The sequence below is a fragment of the Rhinopithecus bieti genome, unplaced genomic scaffold (genome assembly GCF_001698545.2).
Source record: "Rhinopithecus bieti isolate Rb0 unplaced genomic scaffold, ASM169854v2 scaffold_49936, whole genome shotgun sequence".
Lineage (NCBI taxonomy): Eukaryota > Metazoa > Chordata > Mammalia > Primates > Cercopithecidae > Rhinopithecus > Rhinopithecus bieti.
In genome coordinates, this window is record NW_016819733.1 from 18,453 (window position 1) to 37,782 (window position 19,330).

The window sequence follows — 19,330 nt, forward strand, 5'->3', positions numbered from 1 at the left end:
CAGCAGCACAGTCTGGAAAAGCTCTGAGGGGAGAGAGATCCCCACTGTTCCCTGGGTCTGGCTACAGAGCCAGAAATGGGGGGAAAGGCATGGGCCTGGCTTGCCTCTGACCGCTCACGTACCATCCAGGAGGCCCTGGCTTCTCATTGAACCCTGCCACTCCTCTTTGGCATGGCCTCTTCCCAAACCCCAAACTGCCTCCTTACCCACAAAAGTGGTCTCTCAGTGTCACAGTTCAGTGTGACCCCACCCCTTATGGCTTCAGTTCCCCAAATAGGGCTGGACCCCTGATCCTGATCCAGCTGTGGCTATCCAGCCCCTTCCTGGGGACTTTGGACTTTGAGGGGGGCATGCCCAGGTGTGCTGGGAATCCACACTCTCCCTGGCTGGACCTAGAACCTGTGGACTCTAGTCCCGAGGGCAGTCGTGTTCTGCTTGTGCCTGGAAACACAAGAAACTTGACTGCAGAGAGAAGAAAGAGGAGAGAGAAACAGCGCAAGGAAACTGCCCGTCTCCGGGGCTTTTCTGTTCCTTGGCTTTCTAAGGCCAGTGGGGTCCCCTCCCCTGCCTTCTTATTCCCGAGTTCTGTGAAATTCCCCAATCCTTACTTTTATCTCAAACCAGTTCAAGGTGGTCTGTTTTCCTTTCAACCAAAGAAAGGTGCTCCTGGTGGCTAAAGGTACATATTCTACAGCTAGATTTCCAGGCCGGAATCCTGCCCTCCACAACATGCGAACGACACCCGTGTTGCATGTAGAGCATGTCTGTGAAGAATTGAGTTAGTGCCCACAAAGTGCTTAGAACAGTGTCTGGTACATGCGAGTACTCCGCGGCGGGAAACCACCTCCTTCTTGGTCTTCTGGGCACTTTTGAGAGTGAAAGGAGGCACTAATAGCAATCACACTGTATACACTGGAATGCCCCAGGCAAACCAGGCTTTAACAGTATTACTCTATCTGTAGGTTAAACTAACAAAAAACCCACACAAATCACATTTCATTCTTCAGGCGTTTCAGGAAGGCATATTAGGCAGGGACTGCCATTTTCTCTCTGAGACAAACATCATGCCGGTAAACTGGCCCACAGTGGGGCGGCCGAGGGAGAGGGCCCAGGTGGGGGTGGACACCCTTGCCTGCACAGTTGATGTGGAGCCAGAAGGCTGACTCTGGCTGCCGGAAAAGGGTCAGGGTTGCATTTCCCTTCCTTGCTTCTTGATGGGTGATTGATTTTTTGAAATACGGATGTCCCAAGGCCAATGAGACTGGTGCCATTCCAGTAAAGGGCCACTCTGTGGGCGGGACGGTGGGAAGGGACCCGAAGGTGGGGTCAAGGGAGGCCCCAAAACAGTCTACACAGCAGGAGGGATGGCCGGGGCTCTAGAGCTATAAGTGGCATCTCAGGGCCCTGATGGGCATCTCGCCATGCTGTTCCTGGGGCTGCTGCTGCTGCTGCCCCTGCTGGCTGGTGCCCGCCTGCTATGGAACTGCTGGAAGCTCAGGAGCCTCCACCTCCCGCCTCTTGTCCCGGGCTTCCTGCACCTGCTGCAGCCCGACCTCCCCATCTATCTACTTGGCCTGACTCAGAAATTCGGGCCCATCTATAGGCTCCACCTTGGGCTGCAAGGTGAGAGCCTGTTCTCGCTCTGGCCCTCACCATAGGAGCGGGCGGAGGGGCGAACAGGGTCCTCTCTCTCCGCTGACGCTGCTTTGGCTCTCCCCAGATGTGGTGGTGCTGAACTCCAAGAGGACCATTGAGGAAGCCATGGTCAAAAGTGGGCAGACTTTGCTGGCAGACCTGAGCCACTTACCTGTAAGGGCTGGGGGGATTTTCTTTCTTAAAAACATTTTTTTTTTTTTAGAAATGGGGTCTTGCTATGTTGCCCAGGCTGGTCTTGAATTCCTGGTCTCAAGTGATCCTCCTACCTCAGCCTCAAGTGGGAGCCACCTTTGGGGCTCCCCAATCCAGGTCCCTGGAGGTTGTTGGGGGGCATATCTTGGGGGGAGGAAGCAAGGGTTGGGGAGGCAGAAGGTCAGACCCTTGGCCTCCATGGCCAGTTCCCACCCTCCATCCCGCAACTCCTCCTGCAGACAAGCTGGTGTCTAAGAACTACCCGGATCTGTCCTTGGGAGACTACTCTCTGCTCTGGAAAGCCCACAAGAAGCTCACCCGCTCAGCCCTGCTGCTGGGCATCCGTGACTCCATGGAGCCGGCGGTGGAGCAGCTGACCCAGGAGTTCTGCGAGGTAAGGCTGGGCTCCTGAGGCCACCTTGGGTCAGCCTCGCCTCTCGAAGTAGCTCCTGCCCTGCCCACTGCACACCGGCCTGCTGAGCTCCCGTTCCTTCTCCACAGCACATGAGAGCCCAGGCCGGCACCCCTGTGGCCATTGAGGAGGAATTCTCTCTCCTCACCTGCAGCATCATCTGTCACCTCACCTTCGGAGACAAGATCAAGGTGCCTCACAGCCCCGCCGGCCACCCCCAGCCCCTCCCTGAGCCTCTCCTTGTCCTGAACTGAAAGCACGCCCTCCTTTTCTGGCAGGAGGACAACTTAGTGCCTGCCTATTACAAATGTATCCAGGCCCAGCAGGTGACTCCCGAGGGCTGGGATGAGTGAGGAAAGCCTGGTCCCAGCGAGGTCCTGACCAACCGCTAACTCCAGCCCCCTTCAGCATCTCTGGCTATGACATCCCTGAGGGCACAGTCATCATCCCGAAACTCCAAGGCGCCCACCTGGATGAGATGGTCTGGGAGAGGCCACATGAGTTCTGGCCTGGTATGTGGGGGGCCAGGGGCCTGCTGTGAAAAGGTGGCGGAGGCTGGTCCCCGCGGCCACTAAACGCCTTCCCACCCACCTGTCCACCGGCCCACACATCGCTTCCTGGAGCCAGACAAGAACTCCAGAGCACTGGCCTTTGGCTGTGGGGCGTGTGTGTGCCTGGGAGAGCCCTTGGCGGGCCTGGAGCTCTTCGTGGTGCTGACCCGACTGCTGCAGGCCTTCACGTTGCTGCCCCGCCGGGGACGCCCTGCCCTCCCTGCAGCCCCTGCCCCACTGCAGTGTCATCCTCAAGATGCAGCCATTCCAAGTGCGGCTGCAGCCCCGGGGCACGGGGGCCCACCGCCCGAGCCAAAGCCAGTGACGGGGCAGGATCGATGCCAGCCAGGTGCCTCAGTTTCTCCTTTATTGCTCCCGTACGAACCCCTCCCCCTACTGTAAACATAGTGCTGCGAGATCGCTGGCGGAGAAGGCTTCCTCCAGCAGCCGGGTGGTGAAGGTCCCTGGCTCTTCTCTCGGGGCGACCCCTCAGTGCTCGGCAGTCATACTGAGAGAGGTGGGCGGCAGCTCAGCCTCCCCCGGCTGGGGAGCGAAAGTTTCTTGGTCTCAGCTTCATTTCCGTGAAGGGCACCGAGAACTCGAAGCCCTTCCAGTAGTACCAGCTCACTCCCTGGGAAAGGGGTTGTCAAGAGAGAGTCAAATCCGGATGTCCCATCTGCTCCTCCCGTTTCCCATAAGGAGGTGGCTCCCAGCACTCAACCAACCTTCCCACACAGCTCCCCTTCTGCCCCTCCGCCACAGAGGATTGAGGCTTAATCCTGAGCTGGCCCTTTCCACCCAATAAATCACCTCCAGCTCCCTCTGTGAGGCTGGCACGATTGTTCCGTTTCACCCAGCCGCTCAGTCCCTTGCCTGTTACACTGTGGGGCTGAAACCTAGGCAGGCCGAGCCCCAGCCACCCCGGCTCTGTGCCCCCTCCACACCCCTCACCTGATGGTCCACTGTGCTCCCGTAGAGCCCGTTGAGGTTGGCGTAGTGGCAGTTCCTGTACCACCAGGCCCCTCAGTAGGAGACAGTGCAGGAGATGAGCAAGTTGTTGGGGTCCCGATCACGGGCAGAGAAGACACTGCCGCTGTGGTAGCTCATGGAGTCCCCTGGGCAGGATGGAGGAAGGAGCCATGAGGGCCTCCCCTCCCAGCCTCACCCTCCCAGCCTCGCAGCCTGTGTTTACCTGCGGTGCCGTGGTAGCTCTCCAGGTGGAGGCGGTAGTACTCCGCAGCTGAGTCTACGCGGAAGGAGTTGTACTGGGCGAACACAGCCTCGTCCCCGGCCCGCAGGTCCACGCGCATGGAGTAGTCACCTGCCTGCGTCAGGCGGTGCAGGGCCTCATTGCCTGGGGGTGGGAGACATGACCTCATCAGGGTCCTGATGTCCACAGGGCCCCCATCCCCATCCGTACTTCCCCAACCCCTGTGAGGTACTGACCCAGCCAGAACTCCCCAGAGATGTTCCCAAAACCATGGGCATAGTCCTCCCAGTCCCTCCAGAAGTCTGTCTGTCCATCCATGCGGCGCTGGAACACCTGGGAAGAAAGTGGGGGCACCATCAGCCTCTGGCTCCCGGGGCAACAGCCCCTGCCCTGCACAGACTCCTGGGTTTCCCAATGCCACCCACCAGCCAGCCGCCCCCGTCAGTCTCCATGTCACAAAACACGTTGAGGGGCCGCTCGCGGTTGCCGTTGAGGAAGATGGTGGTGGTCCTGGAGGCACCGGCTCCGTTCTGCATCTCCTCCCCGCAGTCCCTGGGGAAGGGGATCCGCAGCCCACCTGGGGAGAGGAGAGCAGGGTCCAAGGTCCAAGCCTTAGACCGTGGCTGCCCACCCAGTCCCCGGCCCCGGCCCGTGCGTCCAGGTACCGGTGGTGAAAGAGGTGGACACGGGCGGCAGGAGGCTCTCGCCCCACATGGCCTGGAGCCGTGCATTGTAGGGGGTGGAGGGAAAGAGGCCGAGGAGCTGGTGAGATGTGACCCCTCCCGGGAGCAGGATCTCCTGTGGGACAGACAAGGCGGGGTCAGGGGAGAGGGAGGTGGAGTCCCTCAGGGAGGGCCAGAGGCAGCACCTCCTGGAATCACCCAGGGAGGGGAGTTGGTCAGTGGGGCCGGGGCACCTGGGTCCGGCCACCAGGGGTGTCGAAGCTGAGCAGGTAGCCTGTGGGCCGGACTTGGGGCTCGGTCCAAGTGAGCAGGGCCGTGCGGGGGGTCACTTCCTTGGCCTCCAAGTCCTGAGGGGCCTCTAGCCCTAGGAGGGAAAGCAGGAAGAGGAGATGGGGATGAGGCCCATCCTGGCTCCCTCTACCTCCTCTCCCCCATCCCACACACCCCACAGACCCTACCTGTGGTGAAGGTGATGCTGGCTGGGGAGGTGAGGTTGGGGCCCCGCAGGCCACGCACAGTGGCGGTATAGTTGGTGTGGAGGACGAGGTCATGCAGGGGGTAGTCCACTGCGCTGCCTGGGGCCTCGGCCTGCAGAGGTGGGGCTGGGAGTGCGAAGAGGGGCATCAACGCCTCCCCCTCCATCCCCGGCCAGAGTCCAGTCTCCCCCCTGCAATCCCCACCCTGAACAAGTCCCCTCCAGAGGCCTCAGCCCTGCTCACCCCCAGGGGCTGTGACCTGGACGTCATAGGTGTCCACGGGATTCTGGGGGGGCTTCCAGTGCAGCACGGCGAACCCCTCGGTCAAGTTCAGTGCACGCAACTGGGTGGGGCCGTCAGGAACTGGGGGAAGGGGAGGGGCTCAGAGGGGTCCCCGCTGGTCTCTCTAGTCCCTGCCTCCCCAGACTCCACCGGCCTCCTGTCCACAATCAGAGCCTCCACCACCTCCCTTTCACCCTCCTCCTTCTCTCTCAACTCCCACCCACGCCATTTTCTTGGCTCCCACCTCTTGCCCCAGGTCCCAGTCCATCTCACCCGTGGTGAGGAAGCCTGTGAGAGGCTCACTCTCCTCAAAGCCTCGGACGGAGACCACGGTCACCTCGTAGCGAGCGCCTGGGATCAGCCCCTGGAGTTTCTGGGTCCGGGCCCGGCCGTCCACCTGCACGCTCTGCGGCTCCCCTGAAAACATTGGGGATTGAGGGTTACCCAGGGAACCCCAGGACGGAAGGTGGGCAGAGTGCAGGGGGGAGGGGAAATGCGAGGCAATGAGCCCATGGCAAAGGCACCACCTCCGTCCGCCAGCTGGTAGGAGACTTTGAAGCTGTCCGCCCGGGACGGCGGGGGCATCCAGTTGACCTTGGCTGAGGTCTCCCTGATTTCACTGAATTGGAGGTCACGGGGGCTCTCCAGAACTGCAGAGGGAGCAAGGAACAAATGATGCGGGCAGGGGCAGGGAGGCTCCTCCCTACGAGTCCCACCCCTCACCTCTGCTCCAGCACAGACTCAGCACCCCTTTTCCTCTAGTCCCCAGGAATGGAAGTTGCTCTGCAGATTCCTCCAGGCCCACCACAAAGTCACCCACCCCACTGCTGGCTGAGACACCAGGTCCCCCCCGTTAGTACAGAGACCCCCACTTTGGGGCAGAGTGCGTGTGGATCCTTACCTGGGCTGAGGGTGCGAGCAGTGCCCTGGATGCTGTCGGCCTTGTGGGGTCCTCGCAGCCCATACAGTGTCAGGCTGTACAGCGTCCCCGGACGCAGGTCCCGAAGCACGGCTGAGTGCCGCGTGCCCGGCACCATCAGCTCGCGCTGCAGCAGGGGACGGGGATGCGGCTCCAGAGTGCTTGGTGATGGAACCCCAAAGCGCAGCAGGAAGGAGTCGAAGGTCCCAGGTGGGGCCTCCCAGTTGAGCCTCAGTGAACTTGTGGTTACATCAGTCACAGACAGCTGGGACAGGCGGGGTCCTGGCTCCCCTGAGGTCTGACCAGCAGGGGCCGGCCCTGCATGGAGTGGGTGGGAGAGAAGGGATTGGAGACAGAAGCACACCAGCTTGGTGACCCAGAGCACATCCCTTCCACCCCGCTCCCTGCCCCTGTTTCTCTATCTGTAACCAGGGACTTGCAGCCACAGGGGGGCCCTATGGGGCAGAGCTAAAGGCCACTCGCGTCCAGCCCACCTGTCCTCTCTCCCTGGTACCCGCTTCACGCTCTTTCCCTGCGACCACCCCTTCTGAGCCCCCTTTCCCCCTTCTGAGTCCCAGACTAGAGGTCAGAGATGCCTGGTGGTACCTGTGGTGCCCTCAGCTGAGAGGGGCCCCAGGCGCTTCCCTTCATGGAGGCCATAGAGGAGGAACCTGTAGGGGGTGCTGGGCTCCAGGCCTGAGATGAGGATCTTGCTCTGGTCACCGTCCACGAGCAAGGCCTGGGGCTGCCCGTTCGTGTCCTCATACTGGACCACGAAGGAATCAAAGGGGCCCTGGGCCACGCTCCACGAGAGGCGCATGGAGTCTGGGGCTGTGTCGGTCACGGCCAGCACCCCTAGGCGGGGCTCTTCAGGAGGCTCAGGGGCCTCTGGGGCTAACTCTGGGGCTGGCGTGTCCTCTTCTGGGGCTGCGTGGGAAAAGCCCAGGGCAGAATCTGAGTGAGGGGTGCCTTGGGGCCCTCCGTTTTTATCTTTTAGGCTTGGCCCAAGGCTGAGGGGGGAAGTTTACAGGTCCAGGCCCAGTCAGACAATGAAGTCGCTGTAGCCTTGTGACTCCCACCAGCTCCCCAGCTGTCGGAGTCAGGTGCTCCCTTCCCCCTTCCACACCCTAGTGTCCTACCTAGCCCACCCTGAACTATCACAGGCTCCGCCCCCACCCACGCCGGGACACATTCTCTGAGCTTGGGGAGTGTGGTGCTCCCTTCTCAGAGAAGCTGAGGGTGGAACTGGCTGGTAAAGGTGACTGGCAAATCCCGCCAGCCGTGCCTTGGTCAGGCCTGTCTGAGGTGGGCATCAGTGAGCTCTGGAAGTGGAGCCTGTAGCACAAATGCAGCCACTTCTGTTGGTTTCTGTGTCCCCGCTCATTTTGTTTTCCAGTGATTTTCCTCTTAAGAAAATGCTCCTGACTCATCCATGGCAGGGAGGTTTGCCGCTCTCTGGACAAGGCCACCCTTTGGGGAGGTGACAGCTGCCCCAGTGAGTAATGAGGAGCAGCGGCAGTGATGGGGCAGAGCTGGGGCTGGGAGATGAGGGAGCCCCTGCCAGGGCCTTTCCCTCCCACCTGGCCTGGCTCCTTCTCTGGACTCCTTGATGGATGTTGAAGCCCACAACGCTGCAGACTCCTCCTCCTTCCTGGGGACAGGCCAGGGTGCCCCACTCCCACCTGCCCACTCCTGCAGTCATCTTTGTCTTCAGCCCAAATGCACAAGGAAACCCACACAAGGTGGCTTGCTACAGCCAAGCACAGCAGCCTCACCTGTCATTCCCAGGGCGGAGACCGGGCCCAGGCGCTTTCCCCCAACGAGCCCGTAGAGCAGAAACTTGTATTTCTTGCCAGGCTCCAGGTCCTCTATGGTGACTGTGTGCTGGTCTGCGGCCAAAGGCACTGCCCTGGGCTGCCCGTCCGTGTCCCTGTACTGGACCACGAAGGATTCGAAGGGGCCCTGGGCCACCGTCCAGGACAGGTGCAGGGAGCTGGAGGTCGCCTCGGTCACGGTCAGTTCCCCCAGGCGGGGAGGTGGCTCCTTCTCCAGAGGAGCTGTGCAGAGGGAGGAGGGAAAGCTCTTAGTCACATGCTGCCTGTGCCTAAGCCCTGGCAGCTTCCTGGAGGTGTGAGGTCCTGGGAAAGGGTCCCTCCAGTGTAGCCCCAGGGACAGCTCCTTGAGGAGACACACAGGCTTGCTCCCGCCATGCCCTACAGCAATAAGGGAGAACAGCCCCCCCCTCCTCTGGAGGCCGCTGCCCAAACTCCATCCTGCCCTGCTCCTTCCCTGCTGTGATCAAGGGTGCAGTAAATACATTAAAGATCATCTCCCGACGGAGGGGTGGCTGGGGGTGCAGAGAGGCCCTGTGTTTACCCTGACCCCCACCCCTGAGCAGGAATGAGGCCAGAACTGAGAGAGACTCCCAGGAGGTCTCTGGGTTGTCAGGGAGACATCGCAAACATCGAGAGCTGGTCTGGGCAGCTGGCCAACGCATGGCTCCCATCAGTGCCAGGCTGTGACCTCTCCCTTGTCCCCTTGTGGCCATCAGCCTGAACATCCATGCCTCCTGCTTCCCCAGCCCCACACTGACCCCACGGGGCCAGGGCAGCCAGGGTGGGGCCGGGAGAAGACAGTTGATAAGTTGGGAGAACAGAGGGCGGAGCAGAGGCTTGCCCGGATGGGGCTGGCGCTGATGGGTGGGGGGTAGAGAGAGAGTCTGTACCCTGTCCCCACAGTGAGAGTCTGGGAAGAGAATTATGGAGTCCCAGGGACCAGGCCCCGATTGGCCGGCTGCTCTGTCCTCCTCTGGGCATAGTGACTCATGGTCCTGGGAGTAGGGTGAGGGTCAGTGACCCACCACACCCCTTCCTCGGGGGTCTGAGTCACGGGCACAGTGACACCAGGTTTTTCCATCGTCTTTCCGTAGCCAAGCTCTCCCTTTTTTCCCACCCCTCGCCTCCGAGTTAGGGAGGAGGGAGGAGGATGGGAACCACTACTGAGTCCAGCGCCATTCCCAGCCATTATGCAGGTGAGGACACCGAGGTTCCGGGGATGAAGCGGATTGTCCATGGTCACCCTGGCAAGGGCTGGGACTGGAACTGGAACACAGATCTGCTGGCCCCAAAGCCCGTGTTCCTTTTATTTCCACAGCAGTCAGCGAACGAAGGAAGTAATGCATCTTCTTCAGAACTGTGCCTGACACACACAGAGACTCACTTTCGGAGTTAAGATGGTTGTGTCAGGGCTGATAGAGGGAATCTCACGGGAAGGCCGTAGGGCCAGCTCTGAGGGCCCGAATGAGAGGCAGCTCTGGAAAAGGTGGAGCCTGGACTGGGACTCACCTGTGGTGCCGTCAGCAGAGATGGGGCCCATTCGTTTCCTGCCTGCCAGACCATACAGCAGGAACTTGTATTTCCTACTGGGCTCCAGGCCTGGGACGGTGACCTCCCGCTGGTCAGCTGTCACTGGCACAACCTGGAGCCGACCATCCTTATCTTTGTACTGGACCACGAAGGAGTCGAATTCGCCCTCAGGGACTGTCCACGAGAGGCCCACAGAGTCAGGGGTCGCATCTGTCACAGTCAGCTCCCCCAGGCGGGGAGACAGTTTTGTGTCTGGGGCTGGAAAAGACAGTGAGGTGCATGGAGAGTGGGATGGAGGCAAAGGGGCCAGGGAGCTTCCTGGGCTGCTATGGCTTTGTGAGCCGGTCCCAGGAATGGGAGGGTGACTGGGCCAGGAGTAGGGATAAAAGCGGAGCCAGACAAGAAAGCAAGTGTCCCCTGGGGTGCAGGGAAAGTAGGGAGAAGGATGAGTGTCAGAGAGAGAGGAGAGCACAGGGCCTGGGTTTTCCCGGACCCAATAAATCAGTGGGAGCTGAGGACTGGAGTGTGGGGCACAGAAACGTGAAATTCCAACCGGCGCCACAAGGGGGCGAAGGCTCTGGCCGCGGAAGGCCTCCAGCCCTCACTCACCGGTCCTGGCCTCCACAGGGACCGGGCCGTGGCGTTTCCCATTCTGGAGTCCAAAGAGCAGGAACTTGTACTTGCGGGCCGGGTCCAGCCCTGAGACGGTGACCGCTCGGAGGTCTCCGCTCACAGGCACTGCCTGGGGCTGCCCCTGCGTGTCCCTGTACTGCACCAAGAAGGAGTCAAAGGGGCCCTGGGCTACGGTCCACGAGAGGCCCACTGAGTCCGAGGTCACGGCTGCCACCGTCAACTCCCCCAGGCGGGGCTCCACGGGCGGCGATGTGGGCAGGGGCGCTGAAAAGAGCAGAGCAGGCCCATGGGTCAGAAGACAGGACCCTGCCCAAGGGAGGCAGTGCTGTCCCGGGACTGGAGTGAGCATAGCGGCCTCCTCTAAAGCGTGCTTGCTTTAGAATCTGTGCCCTGCATTGCTGTAAGCAGCCCACAAACAGTGGTGCACGCAACCCTTTGCACAACATATGAAGTAGATGCCATTATTATCATCACCCCAACTTTGCAGGGATCTGAAGCATAAGGTTAGGAAACGCCTGCAAAGTCGCACAATCACTACATTCGAAGGCACAGGCAGATCTGGGCAGCTGAATCTGAAGCACTTTCTGAGCCACTAAAATACTCCTTAAGGAGCCTGAAGACTAACAAATGAGCACGAGCAACCTGGAGGTTCCAGATCACGATGGGAGGAAGGAAGCTACAACAAACATGGCATGGACTACCTGCCCATCTGACTCCACACAGTCTCCAGAATCCAAGGATGAGGCAGGATCATTACAAGATGGGAGAAAAGACAGAAACCTAGAGGCTCAGTCATAAGAGGTGCCAAGATCCAAAGGAGAAACACAAGGGGGCTACAGAGGTAAACCTGGGGACGAGGGCCTGTCCCCCAACTCACCTGTGACGCCCAGGGCGGACACCGGGCCCACGCGCCTCCCCTCGTAGAGGCCGTACAGGTGCATCTTGTACTTGCGCCCGGGCTCCAGGCCCCCCACGGTGACCTCGCTTTCCTCGCCCCCGACACGCACTGCCTGGGGTTGCCCGTCCCTGTCCTTGTACTGCACGGTGAAGGAGTCGAAGTGGCCCTGGGGGACGGTCCAGGAGAGGCTCAGCGAGTCAGGGGAGGATCCTGTCACTGTCAGCTCCCCCAGGAGCGGCTCCTCGGGGGGCTCTGGGGCCTCCGAGCTGGGTTCTGTGGGGCTGGGGGTCTCTTCTTCTGCAGCTGAAAAGGAGAGAGAGAGAGTAGGGGGGATGTCCTTGGGTCCTGGGGAAAATGAGGGAGAAGCCAAGGCTATGACTGGGGGACCTGAGGTCAGTTCAGAGAGGCCCATTCTTGGGGCTGGGGGGTCCTGCTCAGCTGACAGCTAACACACATGACAAGTTCCAGGGTCAGCTGTGGGGGACCTGGGACAGTCACCAGCACAGCAAAGCTCCCGACGGCCCCTCTCTGCTCAGGAGGAGCCAGGGGTCAACCTCACAGGAAGGCCCAAGGGGAGCCCCAGCCCCAGCCACAAGGAGGTCTGTGGTGCTGACCAGACCCCTGTCACATTCCCCACCAGTCATCACCAAAGAGCAAGAGGGTGGCCCTCCCACAGCTCCCACCCTGTGGCTCCCACTGTTCACTCACCCGTCACCCCGATGACAGACATGGGACCCACGCGCTGGCCACCGTGGAAGCCGTACAGGTTCATCTTGTACTTGTGGTCTGGCTCCAGGCCTGAGATGGTGACCCCGTCCTCATGCCCCGGCACCCGCACCGCCTTGGGCTGCCCATCCCCATTCCTGTACTGGACCAAGAAGTGGTCAAACTGGCCCTCGGGGACCGTCCAGGACAGGCTGAGGGAATCGGGGGTGGCGTCAGTCACTGTCAGCTCCCCCAGGCGAGGCTTGATGGGGGGCTCAGGGGTCGTGGTGGGCACTGCTTGAGTGGTCTCGGCTTCATCCTCTGGAGCTGGATAGACAGGTATGGGGACAGTGAGGTCCCTGGGTCCTCAGTTCAGCATAGAAAGGATGTGTCACAAAACACAAAGTGCCCGAGAGCAGGACGACGCTGCCCACAGCGCCTCCAGCAAAGCTCTTCTTGCTCTCCTCTCCTGGCCTTTCCTATCCCTCACCCTGACCCCTGCCCTCAGCCCCCACCTCACCCCCACCTCCCAACACCCAGGCCACCTCTCCCTGTCCCTCCAGCACCGCCTCTCTTCTGAGCACAGCCCCACTCGGCCTCTGCACCCTCGGCCTCCCTGCACTGGGGTCTCCTCGCCATCTTTTGTTCACTGGGCTTCTGTCTTTGCTCCCCAACAAGCTCAGCACACCCCTCCCGAGGCCAGAGCTTGGGGCGTGTTCCTGGACCTGGCCCCTCACCAGCTGCCAGCAGCCTCAGGGCATCTTTACCCTGAATTCCCCAGATACCTTCCTCCCCACCTCCAGTCCCCGGGCCTGGTTTGGGCCACGGTCACCTCTCACCAAGGCCACCAACTGCCTACTGGCCTCCCTGCCTCCAGGCTCCCTGTCACCCCATCCCCATCTTCAGCCCCCACGGATGAGCTTCACACAGGCACAGCTGCTGGGGCCGTCTCAGCACAGACCTGAGCAACCACCTCCTCATCCCTGGGAGACCCCAGGCACGGTGAGCGGTCCCCTCCTCTGCTCCCACACTTCAGGACAATCCACCCACTGCAAAGGACACCCCACTCAATCCTCAGTGCCTCTCACGTGCCGTGCTTTCTAGCCTCCTGGCCTTTGCACCAGCTGTGATGATCCGACACGCTTCACCTCCTCTCTAAAGCTGTCACCAAGCTAAGGCCTGCCTGGCCTCAGGTCCTGGCTGTCCCCTGGGTACTTGTGGTCAGGGTGACTTCATTGTCCCTTCCCAATCCTGGCTTGGCCCCTGGGCTCCACATGCTCATCCTTCTTTGCTTACTTTCTGGTTTTCCGCTTGTGCCCACAACTGTGAGCCCCATGAAAACATGAACTTGTGTGTGTCACTTTCCAGCTTCTGCCTATGAAAGAAAAAAGCAGCCCTGACACCCGTGAGCTGCCCTTTCCCTCAGCCAGGCCACGGTTGCTTGGGACTGGCCTGGCACAGTCTGGTCTTGGCGTGGTCCAGTTGAACACAGACAATTTCATGGAACATCAACATCAGACTAGGTCATTAGTCAGTAGGATGGATCAAGGCAAGAACAAGGCCAGTCTGTGATCATGTCTCAGTATAGACAAACTCTTAACACTTTCCAAAGCACAAAAATAACCAAACATCACCCATCCAGCTAATCTGAGTGACAGTTGCTTCTTTACCAACGGCAGCTTTGGCCTTGCTCTAGTTGACCCCCGCAAAGATAAGACTTAGTGAGACGCCTGGTAACAGGTTATCCCTTCTTCCTGACAGCGTCTAATACAGAGCAAAACCTTGCTTCCTTAAACGCTTTCCCAAAATACCACCACAAGCCCAGTTCCTTAACAATGTCTTTCTAAAGCCTCTTCCTGAGTCAGCCCACAGTCCTCCTGCACTGCACGGAGCATAATTCCATCCGTTCAATTTTTGGTGAGTTTCTGGAGGTCGTTGGCCAGAAGACATTGATACCCTAAAATTACAGTGCCGGGATCAGGGCATGGAATTCTTTGCTGAATGAACAAATTGGCCCACTGGAGGGAAAGGTCTGTTCCTATTCCTGTTCCAGTGGTGGGCTTCCAGAGTGCGCCGTCAACACGCTGCCCCTCACTGCCTTCTGTCTTCCTTCACGGCCCCCAGTCAACTCCACAAAGAAAGCACACTACCAGGAATCAGGGACGCAGAAAAATTCTCTTCAACAGATTTCAAAAGAGGGTCCAATTCCTTTGTCCTGAGGAACTTTGCTACTCAAGGGGCGTGATCATGGGCCAGCAGCATCTGCATCATTTCTTATTGGAAATGCAGAATCTCTGGCCCTAGCCTAAACCTGTTGAATCCCAGTCTGCCTCTTAGCAAGATCCCCAAGCATGGAAACGTGCAAAAGAAGCCCGACGGGTGAGAATATTTTTGTTTTCGTGAAGTTGCAGAGAAAGCAACATCTTCCAAGGCCATCTTCCCCACCCGGCCTCACTCACAAACACTCACCTGTCACACCCACAGCGGACACTGGGCCCACACGCCGCCCCTCATGGAGGCCGTACAGGTGCATCTTGTATTTGCGCCCAGGCTCCAGGCCCCCCACGGTGACCTCGCTCTCCTCGCCCCCAACACGCACCACCTGGGGCCGCCCGTCCCTGTCCTTGTACTGCACGGTGAAGGAGTCGAAGCGGCCCTGGGGGACGGTCCAGGAGAGGCTCAGCGAGTCAGGGGAGGATCCTGTCACTGTCAGCTCCCCCAGGAGCGGCTCCTCAGGGGGCTCCGGGGCCTCCGTGCTGGGTTCTGTGGGGCTGGGGGTCTCTTCCTCTGCAGCTGAGAAAAGGAGATATAGAGAGGATGCCAGGTCCTTGGGTGATGTGCTCAGGTCTTCAGGGGAAAGAGGGAGAAACCACGGCCACTACTGGGTACGTGACATCATTTCAGAAAAGCCCATTCTTGGGGCTGGGGGGTCCTGCTCAGCTGACAGCTAACACACATGACAAGTTCCAGGGTCAGCTGTGGGGGACCTGGGACAACCAGCAGCACGGTAAAACTCCTGATGGCCCCTCCCTGCTCAGGAGGAGCCAGGGGTCAACCTCACAGGAAGGCCCAAGGGGAGCCCCAGCCACAAGCAGGCCTGTCACATTCCCCACCAGTCATCACCAAAGAGCAAGAGGGGGACCCTCCCACAGCTCCCACCCTGTGGCTCCCACTGTTCACTCACCCGTCACCCCGATGACAGACATGGGACCCACGCGCTGGCCACCGTGGAAGCCGTACAGGTTCATCTTGTACTTGTGGTCTGGCTCCAGGCCTGAGATGGTGACCCCGTCCTCATGCCCCGGCACCCGCACCGCCTTGGGCTGCCCGTCCCCATTCCTGTACTGGACCAGGAAGTGGTCAAACTGGCCCTCGGGGACCGTCCAGGACAGGCTGAGGGAATCGGGGGTGGCGTCAGTCACTGTCAGCTCCCCTAGGCGAGGCTTGATGGGGGGCTCAGGGGTCGTGGTGGGCACTGCTTGGGTGGTCTCGGCTTCATCCTCTGGAGCTGGACAGACAGGTATGGGGACAGTGAGGTCCCTGGGTCCTCAGTTCAGCATAGAAAGGATGTGTCACAAAACACAAAGTGCCCGAGAGCAGGACGACGCTGCCCACAGCGCCTCCAGCAAAGCTCTTCTTGCTCTCCTCTCCTGGCCTTTCCTATCCCTCACCCTGACCCCTGCCCTCAGCCCCCACCTCACCCCCACCTCCCAACACCCAGGCCACCTCTCCCTGTCCCTCCAGCACCGCCTCTCTTCTGAGCACAGCCCCACTCGGCCTCTGCACCCTCGGCCTCCCTGCACTGGGGTCTCCTCGCCATCTTTTGTTCACTGGGCTTCTGTCTTTGCTCCCCAACAAGCTCAGCACACCCCTCCCGAGGCCAGAGCTTGGGGCGTGTTCCTGGACCTGGCCCCTCACCAGCTGCCAGCAGCCTCAGGGCATCTTTACCCTGAATTCCCCAGATACCTTCCTCCCCACCTCCAGTCCCCGGGCCTGGTTTGGGCCACGGTCACCTCTCACCAAGGCCACCAACTGCCTACTGGCCTCCCTGCTGCCAGGCTCCCTGTCACCCCATCCCCATCTTCAGCCCCCACGGATGAGCTTCACACAGGCACAGCTGCTGGGGCTGTCTCAGCACAGACCTGAGCAACCACCTCCTCATCCCTGGGAGACCCCAGGCACGGTGAGCGGTCCCCTCCTCTGCTCCCACACTTCAGGACAATCCACCCACTGCAAAGGACACCCCACTCAATCCTCAGTGCCTCTCACGTGCCGTGCTTTCTAGCCTCCTGGCCTTTGCACCAGCTGTGATGATCCGACACGCTTCACCTCCTCTCTAAAGCTGTCACCAAGCTAAGGCCTGCCTGGCCTCAGGTCCTGGCTGTCCCCTGGGTACTTGTGGTCAGGGTGACTTCATTGTCCCTTCCCAATCCTGGCTTGGCCCCTGGGCTCCACATGCTCATCCTTCTTTGCTTACTTTCTGGTTTTCCGCTTGTGCCCACAACTGTGAGCCCCATGAAAACATGAACTTGTGTGTGTCACTTTCCAGCTTCTGCCTATGAAAGAAAAAAGCAGCCCTGACACCCGTGAGCTGCCCTTTCCCTCAGCCAGGCCACGGTTGCTTGGGACTGGCCTGGCACAGTCTGGTCTTGGCGTGGTCCAGTTGAACACAGACAATTTCATGGAACATCAACATCAGACTAGGTCATTAGTCAGTAGGATGGATCAAGGCAAGAACAAGGCCAGTCTGTGATCATGTCTCAGTATAGACAAACTCTTAACACTTTCCAAAGCACAAAATAACCAAACATCACCCATCCAGCTAATCTGAGTGACAGTTGCTTCTTTACCAACGGCAGCTTTGGCCTTGCTCTAGTTGACCCCGCAAAGATAAGACTTAGTGAGACGCCTGGTAACAGGTTATCCCTTCTTCCTGACAGCGTCTAATACAGAGCAAAACCTTGCTTCCTTAAACGCTTTCCCAAAATACCACCACAAGCCCAGTTCCTTAACAATGTCTTTCTAAAGCCTCTTCCTGAGTCAGCCCACAGTCCTCCTGCACTGCACGGAGCATAATTCCATCCGTTCAATTTTGGTGAGTTTCTGGAGGTCGTTGGCCAGAAGACATTGATACCCTAAAATTACAGTGCCGGGATCAGGGCATGGAATTCTTTGCTGAATGAACAAATTGGCCCACTGGAGGGAAAGGTCTGTTCCTATTCCTGTTCCAGTGGTGGGCTTCCAGAGTGCGCCGTCAACACGCTGCCCCTCACTGCCTTCTGTCTTCCTTCACGGCCCCAGTCAACTCCACAAAGAAAGCACACTACCAGGAATCAGGGACGCAGAAAATTCTCTTCAACAGATTTCAAAAGAGGGTCCAATTCCTTTGTCCTGAGGAACTTTGCTACTCAAGGGGCGTGATCATGGGCCAGCAGCATCTGCATCATTTCTTATTGGAAATGCAGAATCTCTGGCCCTAGCCTAAACCTGTTGAATCCCAGTCTGCCTCTTAGCAAGATCCCCAAGCATGGAAACGTGCAAAAGAAGCCCGACGGGTGAGAATATTTTGTTTTCGTGAAGTTGCAGAGAAAGCAACATCTTCCAAGGCCATCTTCCCCACCCGGCCTCACTCACAAACACTCACCTGTCACACCCACAGCGGACACTGGGCCCACACGCCGCCCCTCATGGAGGCCGTACAGGTGCATCTTGTATTTGCGCCCAGGCTCCAGGCCCCCCACGGTGACCTCGCTCTCCTCGCCCCAACACGCACCACCTGGGGCCGCCCGTCCCTGTCCTTGTACTGCACGGTGAAGGAGTCGAAGCGGCCCTGGGGACGGTCCAGGAGAGGCTCAGCGAGTCAGGGGAGGATCCTGTCACTGTCAGCTCCCCAGGAGCGGCTCCTCAGGGGCTCCGGGGCCTCCGTGCTGGGTTCTGTGGGGCTGGGGTCTCTTCCTCTGCAGCTGAGAAAAGGAGATATAGAGAGGATGCCAGGTCCTTGGGTGATGTGCTCAGGTCTTCAGGGGAAAGAGGGAGAAACCACGGCCACTACTGGGTACGTGACATCATTTCAGAAAAGCCCATTCTTGGGGCTGGGGGGTCCTGCTCAGCTGACAGCTAACACACATGACAAGTTCCAGGGTCAGCTGTGGGGACCTGGGACAACCAGCAGCACGGTAAAACTCCTGATGGCCCCTCCCTGCTCAGGAGGAGCCAGGGGTCAACCTCACAGGAAGGCCCAAGGGGAGCCCCAGCCACAAGCAGGCCTGTCACATTCCCCACCAGTCATCACCAAAGAGCAAGAGGGGACCCTCCCACAGCTCCCACCCTGTGGCTCCCACTGTTCACTCACCCGTCACCCCGATGACAGACATGGGACCCACGCGCTGGCCACCGTGGAAGCCGTACAGGTTCATCTTGTACTTGTGGTCTGGCTCCAGGCCTGAGATGGTGACCCCGTCCTCATGCCCCGGCACCCGCACCGCCTTGGGCTGCCCGTCCCCATTCCTGTACTGGACCAGGAAGTGGTCAAACTGGCCCTCGGGGACCGTCCAGGACAGGCTGAGGGAATCGGGGGTGGCGTCAGTCACTGTCAGCTCCCCTAGGCGAGGCTTGATGGGGGGCTCAGGGGTCGTGGTGGGCACTGCTTGGGTGGTCTCGGCTTCATCCTCTGGAGCTGGACAGACAGGTATGGGGACAGTGAGGTCCCTGGGTCCTCAGTTCAGCATAGAAAGGATGTGTCACAAAACACAAAGTGCCCGAGAGCAGGACGACGCTGCCCACAGCGCCTCCAGCAAAGCTCTTCTTGCTCTCCTCTCCTGGCCTTTCCTATCCCTCACCCTGACCCCTGCCCTCAGCCCCCACCTCACCCCCACCTCCCAACACCCAGGCCACCTCTCCCTGTCCCTCCAGCACCGCCTCTCTTCTGAGCACAGCCCCACTCGGCCTCTGCACCCTCGGCCTCCCTGCACTGGGGTCTCCTCGCCATCTTTTGTTCACTGGGCTTCTGTCTTTGCTCCCCAACAAGCTCAGCACACCCCTCCCGAGGCCAGAGCTTGGGGCGTGTTCCTGGACCTGGCCCCTCACCAGCTGCCAGCAGCCTCAGGGCATCTTTACCCTGAATTCCCCAGATACCTTCCTCCCCACCTCCAGTCCCCGGGCCTGGTTTGGGCCACGGTCACCTCTCACCAAGGCCACCAACTGCCTACTGGCCTCCCTGCTGCCAGGCTCCCTGTCACCCCATCCCCATCTTCAGCCCCCACGGATGAGCTTCACACAGGCACAGCTGCTGGGGCTGTCTCAGCACAGACCTGAGCAACCACCTCCTCATCCCTGGGAGACCCCAGGC

The 19,330-nt window shown here is 59.8% G+C and overlaps 2 protein-coding genes and 1 long non-coding RNA gene across 3 annotated transcripts in view; 2 read left to right on the forward strand and 1 right to left on the reverse strand.

The window, feature by feature from the left end:
* Positions 1 to 1,318: 1,318 nt before the first annotated feature.
* LOC108519901 (steroid 21-hydroxylase-like) lies at positions 1,319 to 3,636 on the forward strand. Its single transcript, XM_017859191.1, is given in 6 exon segments — positions 1,319 to 1,623; positions 1,721 to 1,765; positions 1,768 to 1,809; positions 2,088 to 2,242; positions 2,350 to 2,451; positions 2,539 to 3,636. Coding segments are annotated over 6 exon segments (621 nt in total). The 5' UTR covers positions 1,319 to 1,421; the 3' UTR covers positions 2,614 to 3,636.
* Positions 3,637 to 3,663: 27 nt separating this feature from the next.
* Positions 3,664 to 19,330, reverse strand: part of TNXB (tenascin XB) — a 54,786-nt gene continuing 39,119 nt past the window's right edge. The window contains 18 exon segments of the mRNA XM_017859183.1: positions 3,664 to 3,926; positions 4,004 to 4,165; positions 4,258 to 4,354; positions 4,447 to 4,598; positions 4,687 to 4,819; positions 4,938 to 5,068; positions 5,163 to 5,306; positions 5,424 to 5,543; positions 5,736 to 5,879; positions 5,990 to 6,112; positions 6,364 to 6,699; positions 6,988 to 7,308; positions 8,157 to 8,438; positions 9,726 to 10,004; positions 10,356 to 10,643; positions 11,257 to 11,580; positions 11,986 to 12,309; positions 14,452 to 14,775. Of these exon segments, the coding sequence (XP_017714672.1) occupies positions 3,688 to 3,926; positions 4,004 to 4,165; positions 4,258 to 4,354; positions 4,447 to 4,598; positions 4,687 to 4,819; positions 4,938 to 5,068; positions 5,163 to 5,306; positions 5,424 to 5,543; positions 5,736 to 5,879; positions 5,990 to 6,112; positions 6,364 to 6,699; positions 6,988 to 7,308; positions 8,157 to 8,438; positions 9,726 to 10,004; positions 10,356 to 10,643; positions 11,257 to 11,580; positions 11,986 to 12,309; positions 14,452 to 14,775 (3,923 nt within the window). The 3' untranslated portion in view covers positions 3,664 to 3,687.
* Positions 7,211 to 9,715, forward strand: LOC108519903 (uncharacterized). The gene is made up of 3 exons (XR_001882755.1): positions 7,211 to 7,876; positions 8,238 to 8,395; positions 9,535 to 9,715. It is a non-coding gene; the product is annotated as an uncharacterized LOC108519903 (long non-coding RNA).